Genomic DNA, 20,966 nt, shown 5'->3' on the forward strand with positions numbered 1-20,966 from the left:
AACTGGACTAATGAGGATAGGTAGGTCTATACACCATTCATAAGGAAAATCTTGCCTGGATAGCAGTGTTTTTGCCTACTTTTCATCGACTGACAACTGTCACATGTTCTTGTACAGACACACAGGCCTTTTTTTGTCCCATCTGCATGACTAGATGGTGTTTGTTGCTTGGCCCTCTGTCCTGCACCATTGACAAAGGGAACACAGGAAACAAGCCTGTGGCCTCCTGTTTAGTCAGCCAGCAACATAACCACTGAGCCAGCATTGCTTCCAATAGAAATCAAACACAATCAAATCTAACCAAAGTTCAAATAACGAAGTAGAATAATGTGGTATCCATGGCCTTCATAAGAGTGTGATCAAAAAATTTACTGCATGACCAGAGATGTATTATTTTATTTCTTATTTCAGAATTGTTAAAAGTAGAGTGAGACATGGTGTACCTTGTTATCAGGTAGAATGGATTAAAGAAGGTAAAATAGAATTTATAAACTCAATCTGTAGATAGAAATGAAATGAAATAAAATGGGGTTTAACATCCTATTGTTCTGCTCCGAATTGGGCTAATGAAGACGGGCATACACCATACAGTGCTGTCAGGAGGACGTGACAAGGACAGCTGTCTAGCTGTTTGGATGGGACAAAAAACCAAGGTCCTGTGTATACATTGGCATGCACGTAAAATATTCCTTGGCATTTGGAATTCGATATAAGAGTAGGCATAGCACATTGTATGGCGTATCCCCGTCTTCATTACCCCAGTCATGGCAGAACAGTAGGACATATATCTGCTTTAGCTCGGTTGGTTCAGAAAAGCTAAACATTAAATCCTATCTCATTGTTTATGAGTAAATGTATAAAAACCTGTGTATCCAAATAGTTCCCATAGGTGTAATTATTTTAAACCTTGTAGTCATAAGGTTGAAAGTTTAGAGTATGCAAATAAACAGACTTTCTGTTCACACGGAAGCAGGGACTACGAGGGATGATAATTATTCAGGTCCACTTGAGACCTCTACTGTACTCGGGTCCCCAACAACTATATAAAGGGAGCAGATTCACAATCTCACCTGGTCCACGATATCACCCAGGAATGAACAAACAATCTCGCTTGAGCCTAAAACTAGTAGCTTTATGAGAAATCCTGGACGGCTAGCTGCCACTATATAGATTTTCAATTGTATAATTATATGTATATATTTCAGCATGTGATACTACTACACCTAGTAATTATTATACTACTATAGAACAACAAATATTATATACTGACTGTTATCCTCACCTTGTTACACACTTCATACAACAACAAAATCAACAAAAATCAAAGAAAAAAGGTAATGTTAATGTTTTCTTTTGAAATGATCTCAAACACTATATGATATGAGTAGCCAAATATTATATCACCTATATATTCGCATCTACAAATTGTTCCCAATGATTGTGTATTTACTGCTTCTTTAACTCTTCGACAGTGGTAATGTAGTTATATCACAGATCTAGAAATATTTATTTTAGTCATTTAATACAGGACAAGATGACCGGCACCAGAAGAAATATGCATGTGACATGTGCCTTATTTGAAGGCTTGTCATTATCCTTTCCATAAAACTAAATAAAGATAAGTTCCCATTGGTGAGGATAGCAGCACTAACAAAACTCTGTATCTTGTTATTAAGAGTCAAAAAAGAAAGTCAATTTAACCTCATTCATTACAACCTTAAACATGGTCTGAATAATTCTTTATAATAATAATAATATTATAATTTTATCTTTAGTGTCTGTGAAAAAGTCAAAGAAAGACACTGATCTTGACAAAATGGCAACGGAAATGGATTCCATAAAGTTAGATGAAGAAATAGAAACAATTATTACAACTAAAAGTGATCAAATTTGTTCCAAAACAAATGATATCCATAGTATGGTCTCAGAAACACAGAATAAATTTACAACAATGGATGTAATATCAGAGATAACCAGTTCTAATCTTGTCGTGACAGATATTGTTTGTGTTAATGAAGCTAAAGCTTCTAAAAAGGATATTATCTTAGATGATGATGAAGATGTTTTCATCCCATTATCTGTTCGTATAAAACAAAGACAAGCTAGAAACAAAGCCAAATCTGTGTCAGCTTTTCCAGAATCAAAGTTTTCAGTTATTCCTAAATCTAGATCTAATATAAAGTGTGAGTTAAACACATCAACACCTGCCTCAGCTTTACTGGTGAAAATATCACAAGATGTCAAGTCAAATTTTGATCAAGATGCTCATTTGTCAGTAGGAACTTCTAGAATTTTAGAACGATCACAATCGGCAACAGAAATAGAAGAAAGGAAAATCAATGAATCGGTAAATAAAACTAAAACAAGGAACCATTTTATTGCAGATTCAAATGAGGAACAATTTTCTGTTACACCTTGTGCTTCAATCATAAAAACGTCATTATCTATGACGGACAAACACAACATGGATGCAATTACATCAGTTCATGAAAGTAAAACATCAAAGCATATTTTGGAATCATCTGTTGTGACCAATAGCAATGACGACAATGACAAAGTTAAAACTAATTCTTCAACATTTGAATTCTCAGAAACAATAGTCGTGCAAACGATAACCCTTCCTCATGCAGCCAGTGACCTTTCAGAAACACGATCTGTTGCTCAAAATACTAAAATGCCCAAAAAGAAAAAAGGTCGGTCGAAAAAAAGTGTGAGTACAATAAAGAAAAATATTCTCCTTTTAGACGATTCTTGTTTGGACACATCAAACACTTTTTCAGAAAATAATTATAGAAAATTGAATAATTTATGTATAGAAAAAAATGTGCCACAATCTTCTGCTAGTGACATCTCTAAAAGTGAAGATTTAAAACAGGTTTGTGATATTGATGACATGATCAACACTGTGTTGTCACCTTCTCTTAAGGGTCTTTCTTTAAATAACAAAAATAACATCTGTGACTTAACTACACCATCTAAAAGTGATATTTATTTAAGTAAAAATAGCTCACCCAATGACGATGTAAATCTTTGCAATTTTGGGAAGGATCAACTATCGATGAAACCAATTTATAGTGCAATAAAGAATAGTCAAGGGTGTAACAAAACTCCTTTAACTTCCGATTATTCTTTGAATAAGACACCCAATTCCATTGTTTTCAACAGGACCTATGATATGACTTTTGGTAATTTTAATATTCAGACGTCGTTACTAAACAGTTTATTGCATGTATCCACTGTTGAACCACCAGATCCAAATGTCTCAATAAATAAATTAACAAACAATAAAGGAATTAGTTGTGCAACTTTGAAACCTGTGAGTGTTGATGATAATTCAAAGGAAGCCATTCAGAAATCTGTTAATGACATTGAACCATCTGTGAACTTGATCCAAATGCCAACTCAGAATTCTTCAATTTTAGAACCTGTTCATGCATTTTTGTCAGGTGTTTCTCCAAAACCTGGTTTGCAAAATTTGAATTTGATTGATCAAATGTCACCCATTATACCAGTTACTGAAACAATTGATGTTGACAAAGTTAAAATGTTATTAGATTTTGACCAAACTGAGGATGTGTTCATGTGTGAGCCAAATTTTCCAAGAAACTTAAACTCTAAATTAAATGATATTACAAATATAACCTCAAATTCTCTCAGCCCGGTCCCATTAAGTTTAAAAGACAGATTAAAATTACGTTTAAAAAGTAAATCAACCAAATCAGTTTTACAAGATTTAAGTAAATCTTGATTGTTTTTGTTGTCCTGAGAACTATCGAATCTGATTTGTGCCGGGTAGGTTGTGATTGTTCTTTCCAAAACCGCTGAGTTCGTATAATATTGTGTTATTGTGTCTTAGGTTGGGTTGTTTTGTTTTTGTTGCACACCGATATTGACAATCAAAATGCTATAATTTCAATACACATTTTTGTTAGTTGCCCTGTAAATCAGTAGTATTGTCAAACATAACACCCCACAAAACAGTACAGTAATCAGGGGTGTTTATTGATGTGAGTATAGTATACTTGTAGGTTAATCAATTATATTGATCACATAAACAATGAGGTCATTATCCTATAAATGGTGTCTCACTTATACGTTAAACTTACAAGGGCATTGTCTGGTCATTCAATTGGCATGCATGTTACAATCGGAAACATTATAATAGTAAGCCATAGTGCCGCTGTCCAGGCAAAATTTACCTCACTGTATGGCACCGTATGGCATATGCTCGTCTTCATTAGCCCAGTCAGTGTTGAAAAGTTGGACCAACTCATTATTGAAAAAACTATGATATGGCAACTAGTACTGTTACCATTGCAATATTATGTCATTGGGAAGATTTTGCTTCCCACAATATCACTGAGAAATATAGATGTCATACTATATTGTAGTTATTAATGAAATCGTAGATTAATATACCAGTACGCAGTTCAGACATTTGGTATTACATGTGTGTAATTAATGAACAGTATTGAAATAGTGTAAAAATGTTTTGTTATTATGTGCTGTGTATACCATGAACAGTAACCATATAAATAAAAACTACAATATGTTAGTCTCCAAATGACAAGATGTTGTTCCACGTTCTTTTTGTTATTTTATGGTGGATTAATGCGTGAGACATCCTTTTCACTTGGATTACGACCATTAATATGCTTTACATTTGTCTAAATAACTAGATCAGTATGGTTTTTTTATGAGCCATTATGTCTCTTTTTGTTGCTCATTCTGTGAAAAATCTAATTGTTTTAAATATGATTGTAATGTATGGCATGAGGTCATTATCCTATAAATGGTGTCTCACTTATATGTTAAACTGAGAAAAGAGAGAGAAATGGGGTTTAACATCCAATCGACACAAACTAGGTCATTTCGGGACTAACACATGGTTCGATTTTATTTCAATAATTCGCTTGCAATTAGGGGTTTTTAGCAGTGGGAGGAAACTGGAGGACCCAGAGAAAACCCACGAGGTTGGACAGGAGACCCTACTCCTTGCCACGTACAACCGGGGATTCGAAACCCCGCCAGTTGACTCAATGACAGACCGTATGATACAGCGCGCGCGTGGTAACCATTCGGCCATCCACCCCCCCTTAAACTGAGAAATAAAAACAAGCTGATGAAGACGGAAATTTATTTGAAGTCTCTATAAAATGCATCTTGCTTCTAAATACCCAACACACATGAAGAGCAGTATTTAACATAGATGTCTTATTTAGATCTTGATTGATATACAAGCTATGCTTTCATCCGTTTTTATACGCCCTTATGCGTATATTGTCGTCGCCCCCGTCCATCCGTCATCCACAATTTCTAGTGAACGCTTTAACCCCAAAAGTTATCATCTGATGGTTTTGTTTACCATAGTGAGATGAAGAGGCCTATTTAATTTCCATTGATTAATTCTAGAGTAATGGCCCTTGTTTTACTTTGTTGCACCTTATGAACACTCTAACATCAAAAGTTATCCGACGATCTGTAGGAAATTTATATGCATCAATTAAATTAGTTAAAAGAGGATTACTATTGAATTTTAGAAATTTCCGTAAATTACATCTAGAGTTATGACCCTTGTTTTACTTTGTGAACCTTGTAAATGTGTGAATGGCCCTTTTTTTACTTTGTGAACCTTGTGAATGTTAAAATGACCAAAATTATCATCCGATCTGTAGGAAATTTATATGCATTATTTAAATTCGTAAAACAAAAAAGCATGTCAATTTTCAACAATTTCTGTAAATTACTGCTAGAGTTAAGGCCCTTGTTTCAATTTGTAGAACCTTGTGAAACCTCAAATGATCTGATCTGTATGAAATTGTCTTGTAAATGCCCCCAATTACCTACAAAAGAATAAATGTGACAAACCTTGTTGATGGCTCAGATGATTTAGCTACTGTGGGCGTATCTTTTTGTTGCCTAGCAACCTATCTTTATTTAAAACTAGGAGCTGCATGGCTCTGTGAGAAAAGCGGTAGACAGTAGGCGAATCTCTGTGCTGATTGATTCAGCTAGTGTGTCCACCGCTTAAGACGATGGTTCACTAATCAGGAGTCAGGGGTGCGATGCAGGCCAAAGCCCCTTGAGTATGGGTGGTCCAAATTGGCACAAAAATGTAGGACCCTTGACAAAATTTGGAGAATGGTAAAATCTTCTAACATGGTTTTCTTTGCGCAGGAGTTACTGTTTACTAAAACATGTGAAAATTCATTAAGACTTCTGTTTATGAATCCTGTACCCCACCCCAGACCCCTCTTGACATTCTGAAAATGGTGCAGAAAAGTAGTAGATTGAACCAAATTTCATTTTATTTAAAACTGCATTATGTTCTGATAGTAGATCTGCCACTTTAAAAAAAATGCCTTGTTCAAGCTTTAAAAAAGCTAATAAAATCGTGAAATAAATTTGTATAATGGTTTATTTTCTTCAAATACAATTGTATGGTGTATATATTCATACAGGTATTTTGAATAAAAAAAAATAACAGCAAATCTTAACAAAATTCACCACTCTCTCAAAACACATAACTCCAAAACATTTATCAAAATATATTATGCTAGGAGCTGTCCACAGGTAAGCCGTCCAATGGACAATTCCTGGATGAGTTACTAAGCCACATGTCGATACAGTGATCGTGAAATTCATGTCCACATGGTAAATATTTGACTGTCTGTCCTAATGTATACATCTCCATACATACTGAACACATTTTGTCTGTTAATGAATCGCTAACTTTTTCTGTTTTGAAAGAAGTAAGATGATTGGAGGAGACAGTTTTTGGTGCGACTGATTCGTCTAACATGGACAATATTTCATAATCTTCTGGAGTTAATTCACGATGTTGTAAATTAATTAACAACGATAAAACATTAGCCTCAAAAGATGTTGGATTGTTTGTTGTGTCCAGTGCATGGGCCAAATTTTGAACTGGAGCACTACGGTTGGTATTTTGCCAAGTGGAAGACTGAGTCTTATGTTGTTTCCTCGTGACCGTAATTTCTTCTTCTGTTAATTTTTTCTCGGCATAAGTCTTCTGTGAATATAAAGTGTAGGTACGTCTAGCTTCCAGGGACATTCTTTTGTTAACTCTATGATTAATGAATAAAGTTTTACCATTATTATTTCGAACACTCTTACAGTATTTCGTTTTCACTTGTTTGCACGCTTTTTCAATTTTCCTGTGTTTACTTGGACGAAGGTACTTGCATTTTGTAACAGTGTCATCTTCGTAGTTCACAATAGTTTGAAATTCTGCAGATCTTTTTTCGAATTCATTTAATTCGTTTTCAATATCATTTAATATATTGTCAATGTCACCCTGAAATTCACAAGTTTTAGTTGGCCTTGGAAACAGAGTTAGATTTAATCCAATAGAATTACATGGCACATTTGTCCATTTTTTGGCTGCCACAACTTTCTTCTTTTTGGACTTATTCTTTCTCGGTTGAGCTTTAATTGTGATATCACGTTTTTTTTTAGGCAGAAGTATGGTAATATCGTCCTGTTCCTTCCCTGGTTTACATGAAGTTGACAAGTTTTCTTCCTTATTCAAATTGTCAATATCTGCATTTTCCATTCCATTTTTCTCCATTGCTAAAATATTTTCCGTCTTTTTCTCATTTTGATCAAATCGGAAAATCATTACACTTGGTTTCGGTGCATTTACTTCAAAATCAATTCTTTTTGCTTCATAGAATTGTTCTGCTATGTTGTCTATGTATTTGTTGTTACTACCTTTGCTTTGCATGTCCGTAGCTGACAATACCTCCATGATGAAATAACAAGCTAACAGTCAATTTAAATGGGCTGGCAATGTCAAGAATTCTAATATTAATATTTGAGAATATTCTCCAAGGCGCTTCTGGCCTAATGGCCGTGGTTGTAATGGTGAAATTATAAGCTGTCAGCAACTTTTATAAAACTGATCCTCTTGCACAACAACCAGAAAACAGTGTCTTGGTTTGCATGGCTAAAGATAGTGTATTACAATGATACTAATAATAGCACAAGCTGGCATGTCGAGGCTAGCAGTTTGTAATCGTCTTGGGAAGACTAGTTGATTCTGTCTTTGTTATTGTAAAACAAATTACGGACTGGATGAAAACAGTGTAATAACTCGAGTACGGTACTATCGGTTGTAGAAATGAATGATATATGGTGTTTAACGTCCTACTGTTCTGCTCCGAACTGGGCTAATAAAGATGGGCATACGCCATACAGTGTGCTATGAGGGAAATTTTTGCCCGGACAACAGCCTACTCTTATCGAATTCCAACTGTCAAGGGATCTTTTACGTGCACATCAATGTGTAGACGTTTGTTTTTTTGTCCCATCCGAACAACTAGACAGCTGTCCTTGTCAGGCCCCCGTCCTGTTTCACTGACATGGGCGAACCACGCCGGAAAATCTGGATGAACTTTCTCGGCCAATGCACTGCAGGGATCAAACGAGACTTAACCAACGTGACCCCCATTATAGGTTGTAAAGTCTTACTTTCGTGACATTTTTGTATGATTACTAAACGGAAGAAAAAACGATTTCTATTAAGAAACGGCACACATTTTAAATAACAGTTTATTTATAAAGTAAATGAAGGCACACATTACACAACATTGGATTTACATGATAGGCCTACTGTGTTCTATAGAGATATTATTTCTTTTGATCCTTTTAAGATTAAATTTAGCATGGGCATTTGTCTTTTGAGTTTGTTCATTGATAATTAGTAATGTAACATAGTCTATGTTTCACATAGTGACTGAGTAAAAATTTAAAAAAAATATGTACAAAAATATAAATATTTAAATGTCAACTAAACCTTCGCTAGACTTGAAAATGTTTCATGAATCAAATTTGATTGTTACTTATATAACCTTTATCTTATTCAAAATATTAACAAACATGCATCAAATAATACAGCTGAGTAGCCAATACAGGCTACAAAATAAACCTCAATTTCAATCAAACTATATATACACCTATATATTATGGCACTATTTTGATCATATACTATATTCTTATCATGATTACTAAATTGAAATCACGGTCTTTGTTACATTTATTTATTTATTGCATATTTTCTTTAAATGATACATCAAAGTCTCTGGATTAATTCAGACTTGGAATACATTCAGTATTTTTCCAAAAGATTTTAAATCTAAATTGGGATACATAAATTTTCAAAGCCACTGAGTGTCTTGATTTCTTCAGATTCGAAATCAACAGCAGAGTCTGTTGGATTTGTAAAACTCTTGTGACTAGAATCTGGAAAGAGAATTTATATTATTCTTGCCAATCAACAAAATATATTGCCAGGAAGTCAGGATTGGTGAAAATGCTGGCAATCGGTAAAGAACAATATCCTAAACAACGTATCTTGCACTTTTTAATGTAAATGATCATAGTAAAATACTATCTTTTACTACCAAAACAAAAATCAAACAAGTTATAAAACAAAATATATTGTGTTTATAAGATTTGATTCGTCTGTGCTTGTCTTAAGTAGTCCATTACCAGAAATGTGTTATCATACTATATATAATAAGAATTATTCTTTTGTTAGATAAACGATAACAGTTAATAACTGGGAAAGCTAAATTAGGCCTATATAAACATCAAACTTAACAACATTCTATAGGTTAGTGACCATATAATTCTATATATATTTCAAAAATATTATTACAATACTGTTAAATAAGGAACAATATAATAAAACAAAACAAAATTAAATAAGGGAACATTATATAAAAAATGAATCATTACACTTGCAATGTGTTATAATACGGAATTATTCTCACATCCTGTATATTTTCATTTCTTCGATGGGTTATCAAATAGTGGGGGGGGGGGGGGAGACGCTCTCTTGAAAAAAAGTCTACGGCTCCACCAACTCATGTGTGATCAACATGTGAATCTTGGCATGTCTGTTCCTTGGAGAATTGCGCATAAATTGACAGACTCTGATCTTTGATATAACATAACCATCCCAAGATGGCTGTGATGACATCACAGTCAGTTCCTGGTCCACGGTATGGTGGTACTTGTTTTTAAAATACATCAAAAAAAAAGGATTTCATGGATTTGGCATTATCACTATGGCCATAACAATACTTGCACATACAAAATGAACAGCCTGTTGACATATTAATTGTCTTGAACAATCTTTGTCGAAATTGACTTTATAACCACAGAGATATTATTTAAATGTAGTAACTTTAAAAAATAAGGCAATATTTAAAATTGAGCTAATTGTAAATAAATATTAAAGATACATTATGTAAAGGGTCTGGAATTCGGATAAGTTGCTGTGGCCGTTCTTGCTATAATAGTTCAAACGTAGATGATAAAAGATGAATATATTGAAAACTTCATGCAAATTAATCTGTGAGAAATGAAATGAAATTTAACATCCTACTCCTACAGGGCTAACAAAGACAGACATACGCCATGCAGTGTGCTATAAGGGAAATTTTGCCTAGACAGCGACGGCACTATGGCCTATTCTGATTTCGAATTCCAACTGTGAAGGGCTCTTTTATGTTGTGCACGCCAATGTGTACACAGGACCTCGTTCTTTCAAGCCATCCAAATTACTATAGTTTGCCCCTTGCCAGTTCTACATCACTGACAATGGGGAACCATGGCCAGAAAATCCTGATCAACTTTTTCAGCAAGCGCAAGGATTGATCACAGGGACCTTCAGGTTAGTGAGCAAACATCCTACTCATTGAGCCACATGGCTCCCCTACTCTGTGCAATGTTATGAGTGTTTTTAGTATTAACAAAATGTAAGATATGTTGTTTATTATCATATCAATTCTCAATTATCTATTTTATCGTTAAACTTATAAATGACCATGATGTTCTAATCTACTTTAAATTGAAGCCATCTGATGGCCCAGGAAGTTGATTATGGGATGGTCATGAAGCCAGAAAAAAGGCAGATTAAGCTCTTACATAATGCATCTTTAATCAAAATAATTCCTGTTAATGATCATTTGTAATTATTCTTAATAAGGGACAGTCATAAAATTTCAACACTTACGTCCAAGTGAATAACCTGTAAAACAAGGTGGGTGGGTTGAACGACACCCCCGATATAACCAGCGGCTGCCAGGCAGGATACGCCCACATTTTCGAGAGATGGATAGAGAACAAGCTAAAAAGAAAGTGATTTTTCCTACAATCAAGGGCCATAATTCAGGAAATTACAATTCGATATGCGCAAATATCAAAGAATCCAAGATCTTAGTGTTATAAACTTTCATTTCAAGTTTCAACAAAATCGGATAAAAATTGTGACCTCTATAGGGTCCACAACCTTGATATACCATATTTTTTACCCTATTTGAGAACGAACTGCAGCCATTTTGTCTGTCAATTTTGGGCCGATTTACATGAAATTCGAACTCAGCGATCCTTAGGGTGTAACGGTGATATAATAATACGGCTTTTTAAATCGGATAAAAATCATGACCTCTATAGGGTCCACAAGCTAAAAACGCGATTTTTGGTACAATCAGGGGCCATAATTCAGGAAGTTACAGTCCGATATGCGCGAATATCGAAAGGAACCGAGATCTTTGGTTTATAAACTTAAATTTCAAGTTTCAACAAAATCGGATAAAAATTGTGACCTTTATAGGGTCCACAACCTTGATATACCATATTTTTACGCTATTTGAGAACGAAGGGCGGCCATTTGTCTGTCAATTTTAGCCTTCCTTAGGGTGTAACGGTGATATAATAATACGTTTTTTTAAATCGCATAAAAATTATGACCTCTATAGAGTCCACAAGCTAAAAACGTGATTTTTCGTACAATCAGGGGACATAATTCAGGAAGTTACGGTCCGATATGCGCGAATATCCAAAGGAACCGAGATCTTTGGGTTATAAACTAACATTTCAAGTTTCAACAAAATCAGATAAAAATTGTGACCTCTATAGGGTCCACAAGCTAAAAACGTGATTTTTCGTACAAACAGGGGCCATAATCCATGAAGTTTCGATCCGATACATGCCAATAATGAAAGCAGCCGAGATCTTTTGGCGATAAACCTATATTTCAAGTTTTATCAAAATCGGATAAGAAGTGTGACCTGTAGAGTGTCCACAAACAAATTGTGGACGTCTGGACAGGGGCGACAACAATATACGTCCACATGAAAATGTGGGCGTATAAAAATGATAAATTAAAAGTTGGTTACAATTGAATCATTAACAGAAATATTACAACATTTTCTTACTCTGTCAGTTAACCGTTTGGACGCAAGTGTTGAAATTTATCCACAGTCCCTAAAAAATTTATCAGTTTCTTTATTCTATGATAGATAATGAAGATCAACTTTTTTAGAAAAATTCTAAGTGCCCCGTTCGTATTCTACTCATTAATTAAAGAATGTGGTAGTAACATCATAATACCAGATATTTGAATAGGACATCTCAAGACTTAAAAATGGCGAGGTTTTTAGTATATCGGTCAAATTTGTTTATTTGGTGTGTAGAATTATCTGTAGTCATGTTTCTATAATTTCCAATTCTCAAATGTAGTGACAATCTGCAATCTCTACTTAGAATGCATCTGAACAGAGGCAGGTACAAATTTTTTTAATAAGTTGATTCAAGTAGCTGTGGTTGTTATCTATTGTTAGAATGTAGACAAAAATCGACATTTTCTTCCATTTTTGGAGCAAATATTTACATAATATTGTTTTGGTGTAAAATAACGTCTTCAGAGTCTTAAGCCCTACTGTTCAAAAGAGACTAGATAATAATAAAACTGGGTGGACCAATTTAATTATGTAGTCAGGATCATAAGATCTCTTCTGAGCAGAAGGGTTTTTATAGCCACTAAAGATATGTAACATCTCAGAAGTTGAACACATAAAACCATAATATTACATAAAACCTTGGTTTTGTGATAGTTGCATAGAATAAACCAAATTATGAAGTTTCACATCTTCTGAGATATTTTCTCAAATGCATATGATACAAAACCTAAATTAATTATACAAGCTGGCTATCATTTTTTCTTCGTTGTAAAATATATATGGAAAAACCACTAATCGATTTAATATCAAAAATCGAAATATCCCAAACTTAGGCATTTTTTCTTATGCCCATCATAATATAGAAATATATTATTATGGCTAATACAAAGGTTAATTGGCTTATATTAAAGTAAATTACCTAATTTTTTTCTATTTCTGTTTAACAGCCCAAAACATGCCCTTTGAAAATTCCTTTTACTATAACAAAAGATTTGAAATTTAATATATCCAATTACATGACAATGAACGGATTATAAACAAACATATATTTCCCAAATATTAACATAAACAGCAAAAAGAACCCAGATTTAACTTACTCTTCTTATACAATTGATTTGTTCACAGAGCTTTAATAATAACCTTTTGATGCTGAAACCTATTCTAAAAAATTCAAACTTTAACAATACAACTGGCCTACTGTGTAGTCCACCCACATGCTTATAATAACAAGGCAACAACAACTGCAAGAATCGTTCCCAAACTCACCATAGCATGTAAATTTCTTGCAGAATTACCGTTACTCCATTCCATTTGTTTGGTGAGCAGCTTTATAAATTTGTTGCCAGAAGCATATATGGGCTGCTTAGATTAACACAATACAAATAATCAAAATCATTAATACTAGGGTAAATCCCAATTTTAGTCATTTTTATACCTAATAACAATATGCTTACATTATATTTTTGTGCTTTTAATTGGTAATTAAATCATATGTTTAATTGAAAATTATGATGTGGGAGGGTCAATGGACCCAGTAAACTCCAGCAACAGTGCAGTACTCTTGTTAAAATCCAATTCATACTTGATTCTCAAGCTCTGCTGTCATTGCTTAACATGTTTAATCAGATTGAGACAAATTACTCATACAACTGTCCGTTCAGATTGAGACAAATTCTTAATAGAACTGTCCAATCAGATTGAGACAAATTCTTAATAGAATTGTCCAATCAAATTGGGAAATTTTTTTAATAGAACTGTCCAATCAGATTGGGATAAATTATTGATAGAACTGTTACAGATTGAGAACAATTATTAATCTCATTCTCCAATCAGATTGAGACAAATTATCAATTTCATTGTCAAGTCAGAAAGCGGGATGTCTTCATACAACGCTGTTTATGACTACTATAAATAGTAACTTGATTTCTAACTTCTTTTTTTTCTCACTAAACTGCCCCATGAAGTGGAAGTCAACATTGATAATGGAATTTACAAGTCAGAGCGCCAGAGGTTGAGAATATAGTTCAAAGGCAAACTTTTATACCCAACAGCAAGGAAAGAACATTTATCATATAGAAACTAGAGGTTCAAAGGGTTATTTCTTTACAAATTGTTCTCAGATAAATGGTAATAAAATCAAATATTCTACAACAAAACCAAACCAATTCACATTTTTTTATATCCCTAACAAGCTTCTATCAGCTTTCAGAAATAATATTTCAATTCAATTCAATGTAATATCTATAAATATACATTACTATAAACCCATTTTAAAAAAAAAATTATGTTGATACTTTCGTATTTTTTGGGTGTTGTTCAGTAAATAAGTTGCGTATCATCAGAACTTGAGTTAATCCTACTGATATCATGATAAATAACTGAACACCGGACATAAAATTAACACGATGGAAATTGTTTTCTTGGATATTTCTATCTCTGGCTTCGTAAACTCGTAAAATGTTCTGTAACTGAGATGATTTTTCTAAATTTGTTTTCACTGTGGACACCAATTTCTGAAAAAATACAGAGAAGTGAACATGATTTATACTTGTAACAGTGTTCTAAATAGTTCCAATTAAACATACATTATGCAAGAGCTAAATCTGTCTATTGCAAGTCTTTCTTTGGGCCTGAAATGTTATCTAAATTAATAATTAGACATTAATTAACCTATCCAGACCATAATCAACTCTAGATGACATCGCTAGACTGCGATCTTTAGTGGATTATGTGCCGAATTTCTGCATAACTTTCCTTCACGATTTAACGATTAAATGGATAATCGAGACTATGCTGTTTATCGTACTGACTTTAGTAATGATGATCAAGGCTAGGCGGAAATTTCAACCGCTTAATTCTCGGTTCATAGTGGATCAATTTGAATAAAATTTTCAGCAAATTGCCTTTACATTATCTAGTTTTTAACTATTATAGTGAGAACTGCCAACTTGTTATCGAATGTCCCATAATGTATCTTTAATAGTAAATTGCTGACCCCCTGTGGTGCATTGGCCAAGTATGTACATGTTTTCAGTTTGGAGTAACTTGTCGTTTCCATCGTTCGATGTAAAGGCTAGTCAACAAATATTTGAATAGTTTATCAAGAATATTTGAATAGTTTATCAAGAATATTTGAATAGTTTATCAAGAATATTTGAACTGGGGTTTTTTTTAAAATTTATTATTTGACATCAGTTACAGAAATTAAATCCAAGGAAATTCAGTCTGTTTATTTATTTATCTCCTTTATGCAACTATCACACAGTGAAAAATATCCTTGCGTACATGAAAATTTGAAACTCGTGGCAAATTCCTAATATTCGCAACGCCCTATAAACGACTGTGAATACTCACGAGGACCTTGTGAATTTGCCATGAATTTCTAATTTTCATGCACAAATAATCAGAGCTTATGAGAGTATTAGATGACTGTTCCCGAGTCAAGACAAATACTAGCAAATCCTTACAAATATCTTCAGATCAGATCACTACATGAATAAATGCCTTGCCTTGAATTATGATAGTGTTGCGAAAGAAATGAGAATGTTCTTTCCTAATATTTGCAACAACCCATTTACGATCATGAATGCTCACGAACAAATGCAAATGTCGAGATTTGTATTCGTAAGGCCATTCACCACTGTGTTATAGTAGCATACGGAAATATTTAATAATAAAATTCAATGAAATCAACTTTGAAATCTGAAATTGCACCAAAAACAATCAAAACGTAAATGTAGAACTAAATTGAATATCTTTAAAAGCCTTTAAATCATGAATATTCAAAAATTACCCAATAGTATATTCAGCATTTGATCACTACTAGCAGGATACAGGGTCAATATATAGTATCCACCTCCTACCTATATTTCAGGTGTTTACACATCTGTAAGGCGGGGTATCAATAGTGCAAAGTACATGTAAGAGTGATGTAGCACAAAAATTACGAAGCAAAACCATGACTTGTAGAGGAATTTCATGTCTGAAGAAATAGGATATCTTTTTATTATTATAAATTGTCATATAAAGCACTGCATTAAAATTAAGAGTTATTTTAACGGGGCTCTTGCATAATGTATGTTTAATCCAATAATAATGCAAACATCTCAAATTATGTTCTTTTCCCAAGGGCATATGTAATGAATGCAAGCTACAGACCTATTCACAAGAGGCTACTAAAGATAGGCTTTAAAATTACTTTTTCATTATGATGAAAATCAGAAACAAAATCAAGCATACCTTTAAATCATCTATTGTCATGTCAATGTACTCTTCTACTTCATCTTTTTCTAATTGCCAATCATTATCATCCTCCTCATCATCATCGTCATCAGTTAGTATTTCAAAAAATACTACCTTGTTAGTAAAACGACTAAAAGTATTGTCAATACAAAATCTGTAAGCTCCTGGTATTTTTACACCCACCCTAAAAACAATTGTAAATAGAATTGGTGGAATTGCATATATATTGTGTTCATTTTACTAAAAGTGGAGCAATTTCAAAATTTGTCCTCTTATTTTTTATACCTGAGATGTAAAGCCTTTTTTCACCTTATGTGCAACTAGAAGAATGCCCGGCTTCGCTCGGGTGTCATAACTCCGAAACCGGAAGTGGTAGACTAACGCCACCTGGCCTATGTTACTCCCCAGTCCGAGCTACCCCTATACCCCAAATTTCAGACTCGGGGCAGACCTAGTGTAGCCGCCAACCCCGAACAGACAGACAAACAGACAGACAGACAAACGACAGTCACAAATATTAGTATAGAAGATAAGTAAGACAGTGATCAACAAAGTTTGGTAAAGTGAACTTATTCTATTAAAGATACATTATGTAAGATTTAGATAAAGAGCTGACCATTCTTGCTAGAATAGCTCAAATATAGATAATGTAAGATGACAATATTGAAAATTTCATTCAAATTACTTCATTCGGAGCCAGGTATCACTGTTTGTAGTTTTGACAAGATGTGTGCATTGTGGTAACCAGGGGACTGGTATATTCGAGACTTAGCCTCGCTTTCCCATTTTTAAATTCAATTTTTAAATTCAATTATTAAATGGTGAACCGTTCTAATCTAGTTAAAATCTTGAGTATCCGATGCCATCGAGAGTTGATTATGGTCTTGTTTTGTTAATGAATGTCTAATTAATAGTTTATATAACTTTTCATGCCTAAAGAAAGACCTGCAATAGGCAGATTTAGCTCTTGCATAATGTATGTTTCACTTAGATTTTTACTTTAAACACAGAATTTTTTTTACTTTTTAACCAAACTTTGTGGGTGGAACAGTAAAACAGGTCGGTCTATTAGTATTATATATGGTACCCTACTTACTTGTGAACATTTTCTGTTTTACGTAAATCATGGACTATTTTCTGTCCTGTAGGTGTAATAATACTAAAATCAACATCCAAATCACCCCCATCTATAACCTGTAAAGTATAGTGTAAGGATAACAACCTCCAATATAGTTTATTACAAAAGATTGTGTCAGATCTGAATAATCCATGTTTAGAATTAGAAAAAAACCCTGCTATATCCCAGAATTATGTTGTGGCTGGCGGAGAGGGAATTGTGGATGGTTGTGCTTGGCCTATGACCCTTGAAATGACAGAACATGTCATCATATCCCCCACCACAAGAGATGGGTAGCATGTCATTTCGGTCCCGTGTCATTTCGGACTCAGCGCAGATGACTTTTCGGACTCAGTTTGACGACGGTTCAGACTTTACTTGACAACTTTTCAGATTCTGTCTGGAGACATTTCGGACTCGGATGAATAATTAAAAGACTGTTGAACATTTGTGTGATATATTTGTAACAGTTTATTTTTTATTTTCGTTTTATATGAGTTTGATAGTTGTTTTGTTTTATTTAATTGATTGGCCATTCTTGAGACCACTAATAAAAAGTTAACACTGATTTTACACTGCTTGTTCTATTTTGTTTTATCGGCGAGTATTGAATTTGACAATACAATTTTGTCGAAAATTTGTGTATATTTAGTAATACTGCTAATGTTTTTATAATTGTGAAAGCCTAAATGTCTTTTACGTGAGTCAGAATAATCGAATTAACACACGGCCGCCATTATCGCTGATTGACAACTCACGTTTTTCCTCGTCCACTAAAGAACTGTAAGGTTTCTTTGCGCATACTACAATAATATAGGGATTATCCTTTAATCAGCTTTAATTACCGTACCCACTTTGATTGTTGCCATTTCTGATATTTTCCAAAAAGAGTTTTCTTTGTACGCACTAATTTATCAATTGGTACAGCTATCTATGACAAACTTGTCGCGGAATGCATGTCAACGTGTAGCTTCTGGATTATCGTTAAAAACAGTGCATGTCTACTTTTAGATCAAAGAATTGATTACAAGCTTTTGCTAAATATTGGAAAACCACAATAACTATAAGTTCTGAATCTTAAAACAGCAATTATTTGGCAGATCTGTTTCACTAAAACTGTAGTCAGTGTAGAGTAAAATTACGATAATAAAAGAAAAAAATACTAACGATCTATAAAATTTTAATTGCCCATTGAAAAAAAGTTTCTCCTACTCATAGACCTGTCACCTAGCTACACTGACACTGTGTCAAGCTGCTGGCCTATACTGCATTTTTTTTTTAAACTACACTAAATTGACTAAATAAATACTGAGATAGTCAAATAGTTGTAGTACACCTAATCATTGGGTCTACAACATTTCATTGTCTCTTCTTCGGGAATCTAGTGTCGATCTTTGACTGAACTGAAAGTGTGAGGCAGTGGCTTGTTTTATTTTCTGCCACGACCATGTCACTTCTTTAAAATTTTCTTACTATTACTAACTAAACTTCAGTAAGTTACTTGCTGCAGTGTACGGGAATTCCAGTGTACCGGTACTTGGTAGCCTACGCGTATCTCCATTGTTTTGTATACTATTTACCTGATATTCAATCTCTAAGTTTGTCGGTTTTTTAACATTTTGATAAAGACATTCTTCTATACCAGCCCCCACATCAATAGTTAAATCATGTTCCAAACAATCACTAAATTTACATAAAACTGCAAGTAGCAGAATAAGAAAACTCAACGAGACCTCCATTGCGCTGACCTCCGGAAGTGAAAAGAACATTGTTGTATGACCTCGGCAACCCCGGATTTGTGTTGAATGGTTTTTTTTTGTTATTAATGTGACAAATATTTATTACTAAGTTGTTTAAGAACCCTACTCTCAAATAAGTAAAAAAAAAAGTAAATCATAAAGTTTACATTGTTATTCAATAAATTTAACAGGTGCGCGTGTACGATTACATGTCATTTCGGTCCCGCGTCATTTCGGACTTACGTCATTTCGGACTCCAAAAAATATGTCCCCGACATTTCGGACTCGGGTAGGTGACATTTCGGACTCGGGTAGGTGACGTTTCGGACTCGGGTAGGTGACGTTTCGGACTCGGGTAGGTAAGATAGAATTATACAACACACTGACGCCAATTTACTTTATAAACTATTTTATTTATCAACATAGCATAAAATGATAACATCGATTTATAACAACGGGCATATTATTTTATTTTTAAACATACCATATAGCGATAACAACGGTCATATAAAACATTCATTTATTGTATAAATACATACACATTCATACATTAACGCAACATTTATAACAACACGTGTATTTATTTGATGAAAAAATAGCTTTAGTCGGCTATTCATTTTTTTTTTTTTTTTTTTTCATTTTTTTAATTATGTAATTGTTTTTCACTGAGCGGGTGGACCATACAAATGACTTATTTTTTTTAATAGTCTACTAGTGCTCATCTGTTTTTCATTGTATGAATCCCATATATTAAAAAGTTGGCCTTCTACATGTCGATACCGACGTCTTTGGTGTCGTCTCAATGAACCTTCCGACATCATTGTGAGGTCCAGTGGTATCTTTGTAGCTTCTGAAAAAAGTGCGCAAATCAATAGATAAAATGGCACAGGACCTCTGGCGTTGACACGGGAATTTAGTCTGTTGTGCCAGCCCTCCACGTCGTTATTGGTTCTCACTGGCAACATAAACACGCACCAATCTTCTATTGGAAACAGACGAGATGAAATCCATTGATCTTCTATGTATGTACATATCGGCTCTAACTGTTCTGGGCACCTGTCTTTCAAATGGGCAAACATGCCCGCCACGTGTTCTTCGGGCAGGAAAGGGAGAGCCATCAATCGCCTCAAATAATTAAACACGTCCCCCTTTTCGTTGTACGCTGTCTGAAATAATAAAATATTAGAAATATATTAATACTGAAAATCTATTTGTGCACTTGTACTTTAAAAGAAGATATTATAATAAGAATTTTTTTATTTTACTATAAGAAGATTTATTATAAGAAGAACGCACAACATACCTGGAATCCCTTTTCTTGAATTTTCCGGAAAACGGCCTGGGTCCAATGAAACACGCATCCACGAAAGCGTGGATAGAAAATAATTGAGAATATGGTTTGTTGATAACTCGGAAGGTGGCGTCCATGTACCACGTTTTAAACTCCTGTACTCATCCCGAGTGATGCCTGAAATAGTGATAAATAAAATAATAATATTCCCGGATTGCGGGTACGTGTCAATAAATAACAATAACGACAAATTTATAACGTTTCAATAAATAACAATAACTTACAAGCTGAAACGACAAATTTAT

At 33.9% G+C, this 20,966-nt stretch overlaps 3 protein-coding genes across 3 annotated transcripts; all 3 read right to left on the reverse strand.

The window, feature by feature from the left end:
* Positions 1 to 6,400: 6,400 nt before the first annotated feature.
* Positions 6,401 to 7,992, reverse strand: LOC126824715 (uncharacterized). Its single transcript, XM_050554050.2, has one exon. The coding sequence runs from the start codon at positions 7,769 to 7,771 to the stop codon at positions 6,557 to 6,559; it is 1,215 nt and encodes a 404-aa protein (XP_050410007.1). The 5' UTR covers positions 7,772 to 7,992; the 3' UTR covers positions 6,401 to 6,556.
* A 564-nt stretch (positions 7,993 to 8,556) lies between these two features.
* Positions 8,557 to 19,375, reverse strand: LOC126824717 (transmembrane emp24 domain-containing protein 5). Its single transcript, XM_050554053.2, has 4 exons — positions 19,212 to 19,375; positions 17,611 to 17,708; positions 16,512 to 16,698; positions 8,557 to 14,785 (listed from the first exon to the last, which is right to left on the reverse strand). The coding sequence occupies exons 1-4, from the start codon at positions 19,368 to 19,370 to the stop codon at positions 14,555 to 14,557; spliced, it is 675 nt and encodes a 224-aa protein (XP_050410010.1). The 5' UTR covers positions 19,371 to 19,375; the 3' UTR covers positions 8,557 to 14,554.
* A 201-nt stretch (positions 19,376 to 19,576) lies between these two features.
* On the reverse strand, positions 19,577 to 20,727 carry LOC126824720 (uncharacterized; the record flags this gene model as incomplete). The annotated part of the gene is made up of 2 exons (XM_050554057.2): positions 19,577 to 20,536; positions 20,674 to 20,727. Coding segments are annotated over 2 exons (558 nt in total), but the record flags the coding sequence as incomplete, so codon positions are not given.
* Between the last annotated feature and the right edge of the window lie 239 nt (positions 20,728 to 20,966).

The sequence above is a fragment of the Patella vulgata genome, chromosome 6 (assembly GCF_932274485.2).
Source record: "Patella vulgata chromosome 6, xgPatVulg1.2, whole genome shotgun sequence".
Lineage (NCBI taxonomy): Eukaryota > Metazoa > Mollusca > Gastropoda > Patellidae > Patella > Patella vulgata.

Excerpts from the sequence above, each read along its gene's own strand:
- LOC126824717 (XM_050554053.2), bottom strand. The coding sequence starts at position 19,370 with ATGGAGGTCTCGTTGAGTTTTCTTATTCTGCTACTTGCAGTTTTATGT. Across the intron at positions 16,699-17,610 it reads AAAACAGAAAATGTTCACAA|GGTGGGTGTAAAAATACCAG; the intron begins GTAAGTAGGGTA and ends AATTGTTTTTAG. Across the intron at positions 14,786-16,511 it reads TGACAATAGATGATTTAAAG|AAATTGGTGTCCACAGTGAA; the intron begins GTATGCTTGATT and ends GTATTTTTTCAG.
- LOC126824715 (XM_050554050.2), bottom strand. The coding sequence starts at position 7,771 with ATGGAGGTATTGTCAGCTACGGACATGCAAAGCAAAGGTAGTAACAAC.